This window comes from Musa acuminata, chromosome BXJ2-11 (assembly GCF_036884655.1).
Source record: "Musa acuminata AAA Group cultivar baxijiao chromosome BXJ2-11, Cavendish_Baxijiao_AAA, whole genome shotgun sequence".
Classification (NCBI taxonomy): domain Eukaryota; kingdom Viridiplantae; phylum Streptophyta; class Magnoliopsida; order Zingiberales; family Musaceae; genus Musa; species Musa acuminata.
Window position 1 is genome coordinate 23,889,176 of NC_088348.1, and position 12,621 is coordinate 23,901,796.

At 36.8% G+C, this 12,621-nt stretch overlaps 1 protein-coding gene across 5 annotated transcripts; it reads left to right on the top strand.

Annotated features, from left to right (window-relative positions):
- The first annotated feature begins 489 nt into the window (after positions 1-489).
- LOC103971389 (serine/threonine-protein kinase CTR1) lies at positions 490-12,261 on the top strand. Of its 5 annotated transcripts, none has more exons than XR_010492329.1 (15): positions 490-1,206; positions 2,588-2,886; positions 2,973-3,114; positions 3,661-3,764; positions 4,876-5,084; positions 5,971-6,315; positions 6,417-6,457; positions 7,307-7,375; positions 8,397-8,497; positions 8,604-8,688; positions 8,869-8,967; positions 10,077-10,314; positions 10,431-10,547; positions 11,322-11,390; positions 11,500-11,567. XR_010492329.1 is itself a non-coding variant. In XM_065131645.1 (15 exons), the coding sequence occupies exons 1-15, from the start codon at positions 688-690 to the stop codon at positions 12,119-12,121; spliced, it is 2,418 nt and encodes an 805-aa protein (XP_064987717.1). In that variant the 5' UTR covers positions 490-687; the 3' UTR covers positions 12,122-12,261. The 5 variants fall into 5 exon arrangements, 1 of the variants encoding a protein (XP_064987717.1); XR_010492331.1 differs by having other exon boundaries at positions 10,261-10,314; XM_065131645.1 differs by lacking the exons at positions 10,077-10,314; positions 10,431-10,547 and adding exons at positions 11,831-11,925; positions 12,013-12,261 and having other exon boundaries at positions 11,500-11,631.
- Positions 12,262-12,621: the final 360 nt, after the last annotated feature.

The following is a 12,621-nucleotide window of genomic DNA, read 5'->3' on the forward strand; positions in this document are numbered from 1 at the left end:
GAAGAGATCAACCCCAAAGAATATACAAGGATTCTAACAAATTTTTTTACATATATTATTTTTTTTACACAAATCAATTTACAAAATTTAAAAGTCTAAATATTTATCTAATATATTTATATCATAAATATTCACTTGATGATAATATACCAAACCAATTGAGAGTTTAAAATTGTATTTGAAATATCTTCACACTCCGTGATAAAGACCATCATTATAAATATTAAAATCATCATAATATTTATATTTTTTACGCCATAATATTTAAAAAATATTATATCAAATCAATTTGACTGATTATATGATCTATATAAGATGATGGGTACCATTTTTTTGTGTGTGCAATATCAAATGCAGTCAATATTAATGTTTTTAATACTTGCAAAAAGTTCACAAATGGTACGAGTCTAACTTAAGGTGTGCTCAACTTTAGTGGCGTTCAGGGATATATTTGTAATTTTGTCTAATAATAATAAAGAAGGGGCCCTCAGAGAGAGAGAGAGAGACGATCGGCTCTCTCCAGCCTCCGGGTCTCAGAATCGACGGAAGCTCCTCGACGCCGGCCCTACCAACCTCCGCCACCGCCCCCGAAGACAAACAAATCCACTGAAAACAACAAGATGAATATAATCGAGTGAAGTCAGCCTCCAATCTTTCCCTTCCGTTCCCCGTCTTTACCTTTTGGGGATGGACATGGCCGGGAGGCGATCCAACTACTCCCTCCTCAGCCAGTCCCCCGACGACTCTTCGCCACCGCCCAAGTTCGAGTCACCGCCCACCGACAAGGCCCGCGCCCGCGCCTCCCCCTTCGACTGGTCGATCGCCCCCGCCGTCGCGCCGCTGCAGCGGCAGTCCAGCGGCAGCAGCTACGGGGAGAGCTCCCTCTCCGGCGGGGACTTCTACGTGCCCGCCACGATCTCCTCCGCGACCGTAGACGCGGACGCTTTCAGCCGAATGGCGGCCCGGACGTCTGCCGGAGGGGGCGAGGGCCGGACGAAGGACGGAGCCGTGGCGGAGGCGTCGTCGTTGTTGTCGGCCAAGAGCTGGGCGCAGCAGGCCGAGGAGACGTACCAGCTCCAGCTCGCCCTGGCGCTTCGGCTCTGCTCCGAGGCGGCGTGCGCGGACGACCCCAATTTCTTGGACGCTTTGGATCAAACAGTGCTTCCGGATCGCGTCTCTCCCACGTCCATCTCCCATCGCTTCTGGGTTCGTATATAACCGCCCCATCTCTTTGCTCCGCTCTGTTCTTTTCGCGTAATCTGATTCCGTTTGGTGCCAGAATAACTAGATTCAACGGTTTAGTTACTTTTACTTTGGAACCCAGTGGAAGCTAGTTTGTCATAATCCAAGCTGCCAAGGCATGTTCATTCACCACAACGAATCACATTAACGCGTGGATGCAACTTCTTCTTCGAAATCTGTTAGACAATGGTGGCTTCACAATGTGACACGCCCTCCGGTCTGCTGTACCACTGCAATACTGCCTAGTACGTGTGGTACATACCGATCCGACAAAGGACCGGTACAAGGGGCACATCGGTATGCCCCCATATGTCATGAGTCGGTACGTTTGGTACATACTGTATCAATAGTTGGTTGATACATCGGTACGGACCAATAAGGTGAACCATATATTAAGTTCGTTGAATCTGAACCAATAGCTCAAAATGCATATGCCAAGTTAGTATACCTATTGGATCATTTTAAGTCAATCTTAGTCTTTCCACTTTCGATGTGGGATTAATCCGTCAAGATACATTGTTGCTTTGAATACTCCAGTTGGAATTTAGTTAATTAATTCAAGTATCATTCATAAAATTTCTCCTCTTTAGCAATGAAAGACCAAACATGTTTAGTACACTGTTAGAATCATCCAACATGAACGACGAAGAAGGTTTTCCATGAGGGTCATCAATTGGTAGTATTCTTTCATTTTCTTCTCTTCTTGAAAATACATGCACGTTATTTTTAGCAGTCATCCTTCATGAACCTTTATCCATTATCCATAATGACCGACATATATGGGCCCTCATTTATTGTCTGTACAAACAAAAACCACACAACCTAGTGACCTCTTGGTGCTGCTGTTGCATTCTCATGCTTGACCTTGGAAATGATAAATTTATAACTATCAAGCTTTATGCTTCTGTTGTTGTTCAGTTGTTAAAATCTGTAAATGATTATTTGCTCAGATGTTGCTTTCCAAGTGAGAAAATAAACCGACATATATTGACTACCTTCAAAGATTTCTATTCTTTTTCCCACAAATATTCTTTGCAAATATTTTATGTAAGGTGGATTACCAATTAATTTGCACTTTAAATATTAATGTAATCCACATGGTTTCTCTGGCAGCTGGTACCATAAAAAACATATTATAAGTTGTTATTCTCCATTTATCAGTGTATAGATGACATAGCTTAGGTCTCTTCCTTTTGTGCACTGTATCCAGTTGTTAATAACTACTTGCTGCTCACCTTTATTAATATTATTCTCTCCTTATGTCGAATCCAGAAACTCTTTAATTCTGTGAATATTGATCCATGTACATGACACTGTACTTACTTTTTTATTTTTTTTTCATCAGGTAAATGGATGCCTATCATACCATGACAAAATTCCGGATGGCTTTTATCTGATTCAGGGAATGGATCCATTTGTATGGACTCTATGTACTGATGTGGAAGAAGAGAATCGGATTCCATCAGTTGAGTCACTGAAAACTGTTCACCCCTGTGATTCATCGATTGAAGTGGCTCTTGTAGATAGACAATATGATCCCGATCTAAGGCAGTTACAAAATGTGGCAGCTGGCCTTTCATGCAGCTGTGCCACACCGAAAGATATGGTGGATCAGCTAGCAAACCTTGTCTGCTCCCACATGGGGTAAGTTGCTCTCAGCACCCTACATGTAGATGACCAATATGTTCCTTTTGTTTCTTTGATAATGAGTATGCATTTGCTTACACAAGAGGTACAGCTTTTAATGAAGAGGATCTTCTTCATCGCTGGAAAGAGTGCAGTGAGGCTCTCAAGGCTACTTCAGGTTCTGTTGTGCTTCCAATTGGGAAGCTATCAGTTGGTCTCTGCAGGCATCGTGCATTGCTTTTTAAGGTGATTTTGCAAGGCACCATTGTTTTTGTGTAATCTTGCTTATTAAGTTTTTTTTAATTGAAAGGTCTAAACTTAGGTTCACTTAAGCTAATTTTGTTATAACAACAAAGCCGCAAAGTCCCAACCATGTAAGGTCAGCTACATGCAACTTTTACCACCATTGAGATCTATAAAGAACCGTTGCTTTAGTTAAGTTAAGATTATTTAATTCTTTATGTACAGTTTTTATTAAAGTTTTCTTAGGTCGTTGTCTACCTTTATTGATTTTATACTCTATCAAAGTGATACTTAATTGTTCATAAACAAAAATATATTTAATTTAATTTTGTTGTGTGACTAATTGAGAACATAACATTTCATCTTAGCAAGCATCGTATGTCTCATTTGTTTTCTCATTTTAAATGGTGACTAATGCTCTGTGTTCCTTTTGTATGTTTGATTGCATGAAGTTAACTTAAACTTCTGCTATTAATAAATTCATAAGTCACAAGATTTTGTTGGGATGTTTTTAATTTCTAATTTGTCATTTTTCTTTTGTGTCTGTAGATGTTGGCAGACACAATTAATTTGCCATGTCGAGTTGCCAAAGGCTGCAAATATTGCAAAACTGGTGATGCTTCCTCATGTTTGGTGCGCTTTGGTCTTGAAAGGTGCAGACTCTATTTTCCAAGTTATTATGCTAATTATGAACTGTTAGTTTAGAGAGTTTTGGTCTGTGGAATGATTACTTCCTATACTTATTGTGCTGTACTGTGCCTGTGGCATGGCAGCACTGATCATGGATGGGTGCCTCATAGAATTTCTTGATGTATAATTTTGCAATTTCAATATACCAGTATGACCACAGCGTAATGCAATTGAGTTGCTTGTGCGCAACTGGCCCAGATACAGCATGGAATACTGCAACAAAGCAACAATTTGCATGTGAGTGAGTTGCAAATAAAGAGAAATATACAAGTGAAACTGTAACCTTGATAGTGTTGGAGCATCTCCTTCAAATTGCTTCAGTGGCCACTTAAATACATAGGCTGACTCATAAATGGCATCTTTATTCCGATATAAAGAGACCTTGCATATCCTTCCATATCTAGTGAGTGAGTGAGATACTGGATCCTGTTGAGAATTAAGATCATTAATTGTCGGCCTGTTTATGGCATAACCAATCACTTCCTAAGAGTCTGATTCTGAGGTTTCTAGTAGCCAACTAAAATGATAAACATATCTCTCACTTAGATTTTTGTTGATTTGCAAGTCCTTTATGACCACGCCACTCTTATGCTACTAATTCATATTCCTAATATTTTCTTTTTCTAAGTTTTATGATCAGGGACCGAAACTATATAGTCTCTTTGTGCAAATAGGAAATATATAGTGGCTAAAATTACAATGTTTCATGGTGTTCACGAGTTCTTGGAATTTTCATCAAAACTTCTATTACTCTAGATTGTCCATGACAGGTCACAAATGTCGATAATTATTATTATTATTTTTTTCCATTTATATGATTCTTTAGAGTAGTTAGATCTCACTGCACTATCTCATATTATCTGTAATTCCTTGTACAAAATGGACATTAGTAGACAGTCAAACACTCATATTCTTGTAACTGATTTTAATTTGAGACACTGTAGCATGTTCATGCTGCATGACAGCTAGTATCAGCATTTACTAGATTGTTTAAGTGCCTAACTCTGCAACCTTCACAGATCTTGGACTGATATTCAATAAGCCAACTGATTGATAAAATTTCTCTATTGGCAGGGAATATTTAGTTGATTTGATTAGGAACCCAGGAAATCTGTGTGAACCTGATTCTTTGCTGAATGGACCGTATTCCATTTCAATATCTTCACCTTTGCGTCCTCCAAAAGCCAAATCAACCGAGGTAACTGTGAATTTTAGAACCTTGGCCAAGCAATATCTTCTGGACTGTCAATCACTTAATCTCTTCTTCAATGACGCTTCAGCAGGTGACTCCCATGAATATAACACAAACATTGATTTGAATGTGTCATTGTATTTTAACTCTGCTACCAGTTCATGTTGCTTTTATTGATTGCTTGAAAACCAGATGTCCTAACATTGTTATCCAACAAATCTCTGGTAACAATGGGACTGTTGGAGCTTATGCATTTAGTATTTGTTTGACTATTCAATAACCTTGAGAATCTAAACCGGTCACGATGCTTGGCTGTTGTCCATACAGTATTGAACGTTCTTCACTTGAGATTTCTTCTTCTTTATCCTAATGCATCTTTTTTTTCTTCTGAAAACACTGAAACTTAATGGATTGAGAATTACATTTGTGTGAATTCCATTATTCCTAGCAATCCAAGCATTCCATTGTAGTTGTATTAGCTATTTAACACATTACAATTTATGTCCCCTCACAATTGGAGGGCACCATCACAGCTTGTTTGTTACTTGAAGCCAAATCTTGCCATTCATCAGGTGCTTTGATTACAAAATTTTATGGTGGACTCGAGCATAATCACATCAGTCCATTCATTGAAACTTTAATTTAATGAAAATCCATGTAATGCTTGAAGTTTACTTTTGAAAGCTACGGTTGGAACAAAGGTTTTTAACTGTGAATTCAGTGGTTGATTGTAATTCTTCTTTATTGTTATGTGGTTTCAATTGATTCTCGTTGTTGATTAGACTGGATTTAAATGCTTAAATTGTAATTTCAAGAGTTCCTTGGTCACTACAAGTCATGGTGCTGCTAATTTACTTATGTGATAGTCACCATTTTGATCACTATCTATTGAACAGCATGAGCTTTTATGACAACTAATTTCTTGTGAGTAATATCGTAAGGGGCATCAACTGAAATTGCATGTTGTACTATTTAAGGTGCTGTTGTTGCTCAAGGAGATGTTGTGGACTTATCTTCCTCTAGGCCTTTGGATGAGAAGTCTGTAGAGGTGATATCTTCACCACTAGAAGCTACTGGAACTGAACTTTGTGAGCTACCTCTGCCTCACATTCAAAAGGTTGCTCGGCCAGAGCCATCAAAAGCTGGACATAAAGATGTTCTCCATATCATTCCTCCTGATCCAAAGGCTGATAAAAAGGATTTCAGGCTTATAAAGGATTCTAAACAGGGGCATAATAGACCTAACAATGAGATAAGCCTTGCCATAGATGACTTAAATATTCCATGGAGTGAACTGGTCCTGAAGGAGAGGATAGGAGCAGGTAAATGCACATTTTTTTTCTGGTTATCTATATTCTATGAACATATTCCATATGCAGAAACTAGATTGTATGTTTTCATTTGTAACTGTATTATTTTTCAGGTTCTTTTGGAACTGTCCATCGTGCTGAATGGCATGGTTCGGTATGTTCTTTGTTTATCATAAACTGTTTTATATGCTTAATATAAAGGAAAATTTTCTGTTTTTCAGTTTCCAATGTTCAGCATAAGTGGTTCCATAAACATGAGCTACGTTAGGCCATATTGTCTGTGGAGTCTTTAATTTAATTGTTGCCATAAACAACTGGTCATTGATGTTTATTGTGGATATTGATACTTTATCATTTGTAAATTGAGTGGCTACTTTAACATCCTATGGTTTTATGGTTATCAGACAAGCATAGCATTACCATTGTAGTAACGTGATCGTGATCATTAATCATCAGTACTTGCCGCAACTATTTGGATCGACAATTAGCTTTACAAATCTCTTTAACAATGCTAATGTGTTCCTGCCTTGAGCAGCATCACTTCAATTGCAGAAGAATAAAATTTTAAATTGTACTACGAAAGTAAAGGTGAAAATGGTTCTATTCCCACCAATGCTTCAATGACTCTTGCTGAATCCATGCAATTACCTAAGAGAAGTACTTCATGTCTCAACGCTTAGGTGGTGTACATTCAGAAGCATAGATGATGGAACTTATGTTCAATTTTGAAGACATCAAATTTTGTGTTTTTAAACTTCAAATCTTATTGCAGAATCTTTAAAAGCAGAATTTGTTCTTTTAGGTGGTGCACATTCAGAAGCTCACACCATTCGGACCCCATACTGCTCTTAACCCATGATTGCCATCACCTAGCATGGATGTTGAAATTTATGTTCAATTTTGAAGACATTATAATTTGTGCTTTTAAACTTAAAATCTTATTTCAGAATCTTTAAAAGCAGAATTTGTTCTTTTGAAGCTATGAGATAGTTTTTACCTGTAGGATGTTGCTGTCAAGATACTTATGGAACAAGATCTCCATCCTGAGCGCTTAAAAGAGTTCTTAAGAGAGGTATGCTCAAGTAAATATGTAACAGTTTGCTCTGGATAAATGTCACACTGATTTTTTTTAATTTTATAAAATTTATCGCTGCCTGTTGACTACAAAGCATAAGTCATAGTAATCAGCTTACCTAATAACCTGGTCAGGCCCTTGTTGTTATGATTTGTTTGATCAATTATTCCAACATGTGTACATTATGCATGAAGTCTCTGGGTGGAATTTAGTCATTAATCACATAAACTGCTAAGGCTACATGTTCTGGCTATGTGATTTTCACATGTATCCTTTTGATTCAACAGTTAGAATCAAGAATTTAATTAAAGAAACTGGGCAGTCTTGTGCTCAGATCTCTGTACTTTTCAGCTGCATATATTACGGAAAAGTCAATGTTACCTCTGAATATAGTGGGTTTATGGCACATTACTGTTCAATGCTTAGCTCATTATCAAGATATGTTAAAGAAGGCAAAACCTTAGAGAAAAACAATATTGTCTGTAGGAAGAGAAATGTAATTGACCATGAGGTTGCATGTAGAACATGGTATCTGTACTACTGCTGCTGTGAGGTTCTAAAACTAACTGCTTAACCTCTAGACATGGATAAATGGCCATACCATAACAGAAATTTAGAAAGTTTCAGTGAGAGCAAAGGACTTTCCTGATATCAGAAGTTTAGAGGAGTAATATATATATATATATATATATATATATATATATATATATATATATATATAGTGCTGGAAATGTAAAAGCAAGTCCCTTTCCTCTCTATAAGAAAAGCGTTTAAATAGTTAGACATGTTGAATAATCAGATTCTCTTGATACAATGGACTGTCTGCATTTGGGTTAAGATGCTGATCACTTGCAATAAGTTAAATATCATTTTTCTGGAAGTTCGCGAACACCATTGCCAATAGACATGTACATTGAGATATCTTTTTTGGGCTTCATAAGAATGCTACAGCAGCATGTGAATGTTTTTTCTTTATCTTTCACCTAAGATTCATGATTATTGTATTATTCTACATTAGGTTGCTATAATGAAAAGCCTAAGGCATCCTAATATAGTTTTGTTCATGGGTGCTGTTACCGAGCCACGGAACCTATCTATTGTCACTGAATATTTGTCAAGGTATTTTCCTCTTTCTTCATCTCGTGCTTTTATACATTTCACAAAATCATACGTATCAAACGACTCAGTGAAGTCAGTACACATAAGTTCTTTTGATGAATTTCAGAGGCAGCTTGTATCGGCTTTTGCATAGAAATGGCGCAAGGGAAGTTCTAGATGAGAGGCGTAGATTAAGTATGGCATTTGATGTGGTATGCTTTTTACCTAATTAGATTTCAGTTTTTTTGCATAAGTTGCATTTAGCGTAGCAGAATTTTTAAAGTACAGCAATCAGAAAGGCTAAGGCCATTTCTTTTTTGGTAACTTTATATCTAATAATCTTTTGCAGTGATGCAGGGTACATATTTATTAATGGGTATTTGCTTTTCCAGGCAAAGGGAATGAATTATCTTCACAAACGCAATCCTCCTATCGTTCATCGAGATTTGAAGTCTCCAAATCTTCTCGTTGACAAAAAGTACACAGTGAAAGTAAGAATTGTATTCATATATTTTGGACTTTGGTTGCAGAATTATTTCTTATTATAAGCTGCTTAACATCTATGGCTCTAGTTATGCTTTTGTTCATGGTGTAAAATTTTGGTACCAGAGCTGGTGCCAGTCATTGGTCAGACTGGTATGAGTCTGGTACATACCAACACAGAAGAATAAAAAGAAGAGGAGGAAGAAGATAGGAGAGAGAGAGAGAGAGAGAGAGAGAGAGAGGTTATGAAATTAGCTCAAGGGTTTGTTGGTGATATATATAGAGAGAGTTGAAATTTTAACCATTTAATTAAAAACCCTAAACCAGAACTGAAACGCTTGAATTGGGCTGGTTTGTGGTCTGGTTGTCCATGGAACCATTATTTATCACCTGGTTTGTACTGGTCCTGGTGGTTTTTCAAACTATGCTTTGATCTCAAGTTTCAAATCGCTTTGTTGCTAATGTCCTAGAGATATTTTAACTTTTAACTACCCTAAATTTCTAAGAGCTTCACTTGATACCACAGACCTGAGCTTTCTTTCCATATTTCATGTGTTCTTATTGTGCACCAATCAACAAAATTGTTTCTGTTAATTTGTATTAGCTTCTATGATCTTACTTCTTTGTTGCTGAATGAGGTTATCCAGTAGAGGTCAACTACGACATGCATGCTATTTTGTGACACGGAGATGCTATGTTTGTAATTTACAAAATTAATTCAGGAGCTTAGTATCTTCAATGTACATCTGCAATCCTGCTAATATGTGGAAGAAAAGTTTGCAAAGTTGCAGCTCCTTCCAGCCGGCAAAGAGTCCTACTTGGATGATATATCATGAACTGTACCAAGCAATAACAGAGTATGATCATTCCAGAGATGCAACATTTTGTCTTTGGTATCATCAGATGCAATTGCAACACATACTATAGTCTGTATTATCATTCCAGAGATACAATATTTTGTCTTTGGCATCATCATATGCAATTGCAACACATAGTATAGCCCTGTTCATTATAAAAGATGATAATTGACAAAGAAAAAGAATAAGTTCTCTCTTGATTGGTAAAATGATTTATTATTTCTTTCTTTCATGAGGGCGGGCCTTGGTACAATGATCAGGTTGCTCTTTTATGACATGAGAGACCAGGGTTCGAGTCACAGAAACAGATTCTTTAAATATTTAATGGTAAAGCTGCATGTATTGACCTTTTCGAGACACTGTATTGGCAGGAGCCTTGTGCACTGGGTAATCCTTTTTTCTTTTTTTCTTTCTTTGATGAATCAATTGCTGAATGTGGTGTAGGTTTCCTCTTGAAAGGTGTTCCAAAGGCCTTGTAGTTCTAATAAGTTCCAACAGGTTTGATCTCTTGCAAAAACCAACTGTGAGAATGAATCAAATTGATAGTGGAGAAAATGAAAGAGCGGCAAATCTGAATGTGTAAGGTCTTGAAATAGAAGGATTTATTTTTGCAGGTTTGCTTCATGTGCCAGTATGGTATGTGCCTGCTGGTAGAAGCTAACAATATATAAATGATCCTTTTTGGCATTTGGCAAAAGATGTGTATTTGCACCAATGGGTGCATGATGCAGGTAGAGTGCTGAACTCTGTGCCTGTGTTGACAAACTATTTGAACAATTTACCTATAAACTCTGTCTAGCATTGATAAAAAGAATAGACAATTATGCCTTTACCCAGTTGTGAAATTATGTATTTAGTATTCTCTGTCATGAATGCTTATGGCTTGTTGACATCTCTTTTTTCCTTGCCAAGATGGTATTTCTATCTTAAAACTTTTATTGCTTCATACTAAGAGATCCTACAAAATGGTTGTCATATCAATGTTATGCCTATACACGTTGGCAACTTTCCACCATGTGTTGGTACTTGAAGCATGTTAAGACAAATTGTATCATCTACTCTCTAAAGTAATGAGTTGTATCTTGTAGGGCTCTTGTATCATCTTTAAAGGGCTACAAAACATGTCAAATATTGGCAATATACATGTGATTCTGACTTTTGACTGGTATTATGTATACATGTTTAAGGTATTTTGTAAATGTTTGCTAATTGTATAAATGGTTGTTATGATTCTTATAAAGTTTCATGTGATGATCATAGAACATCGATATTACATAAGGTCTAATATTAAATAGCAAATATATGTGCTCATTTTTGTATATGTGCCGTGTCATCTGTCAGGTTGTCTATGTCAGTATCTCATATTCTTTGTTTTACAGCCATGTCAAGCAGATGCAATTTGTCAAACTCGGATTCCTTTTTGGTTTATCCTACTGCAATTGACTATATATACCTAGTTTTTCTGTGTACCACTACTGCAGTGATAGCTTTCTGTTGAACTGCAGGTCTGTGATTTTGGTCTTTCAAGACTGAAGGCAAACACATTTCTCTCATCTAAGTCTCTTGCAGGAACCGTAAGTTGCTCGTGTTGTACATGCTTTTAACTAAATCCATTTGGTTGATTTACAATAGGTTAATTGAGTTGTTTTGGTTTTCTACTTTGATTTTCTTTGTTCACATTAGCCTGAGTGGATGGCACCGGAAGTACTTCGAGATGAACCATCAAACGAGAAGTCTGATGTTTACAGCTTTGGCGTGATTTTGTGGGAGCTTATGACATTGCAACAACCATGGAGTAATTTAAATCCTGCTCAGGTAGCTGTTTTTATTCCATTGGTATTGATGATTAGAGGGCTTTAGTTCGATGAATTTGGAATCATTTGAACTTTGTCAATGTCTTGCCGATTAGCAAATGCATTTATTTAATACAAGTCTGTTTTCTTACATGTGCTGAGACACATGGAAGTGCCATCATTACAATTACTAATATATGAAATAAATTGTCATGTGACAGGTGGTTGCTGCGGTTGGTTTTAAAGGAAGATGGCTTGAGATTCCAAGTGATGTAAATCCACAGGTGGCTGCTATAATTGAGTCCTGTTGGGCCAAGTATGTGGACAGTGCAATTCCTTGGTAATTAATCTTCTTATACTTCTTCATTCTGCTTCTGTTCTTAAATGATCTGTTGAACTGCAGTGAGCCATGGAAAAGACCGGCTTTTTCTAGTATCATGGACTCCTTGAAATCTCTGCTCAAGCCTCTGCCACCTCAACCATTACATACTGATATGCCGAATGCCCAATAGGAGGCAAGTTGCATATTTTTTGAAACGGCTGGTGTACTTTTTGTGATCCTACATGTACAAAAGTCTGCTCCAATTGTATCAATTACAGGTGATCGTGCATTTGCATTCAACAAAATTTGAATTAGCGTCTTTACTCTTTAGTTTAAAGTTAAAATCTATTTCATGTTTTACAACAGATATAACTCTTTTCATGTCCTTAGTCCATCCAATGAGTAGATGATAACACAATGTACACATAATTTCCTACATAGAACTTTGGTTCAATTTTGAATATCCTGCTGGGTGCATTTTATAATTGTGGTATTGATTCTTTTTTACCACCATTCACCGTAAGTTCTCATGTATATCTTTCATTTATAGGATGCATCAGAATTTAAAACTATGATCTAAGTAGTATTGGGTAATTAAGAAATAATATATATATCAACAATGTTAGAAGGATGTTGAGAAGGATATGTGAAATTAATAAGAAAAATAAAAAAATAAATATTTTTATTTAT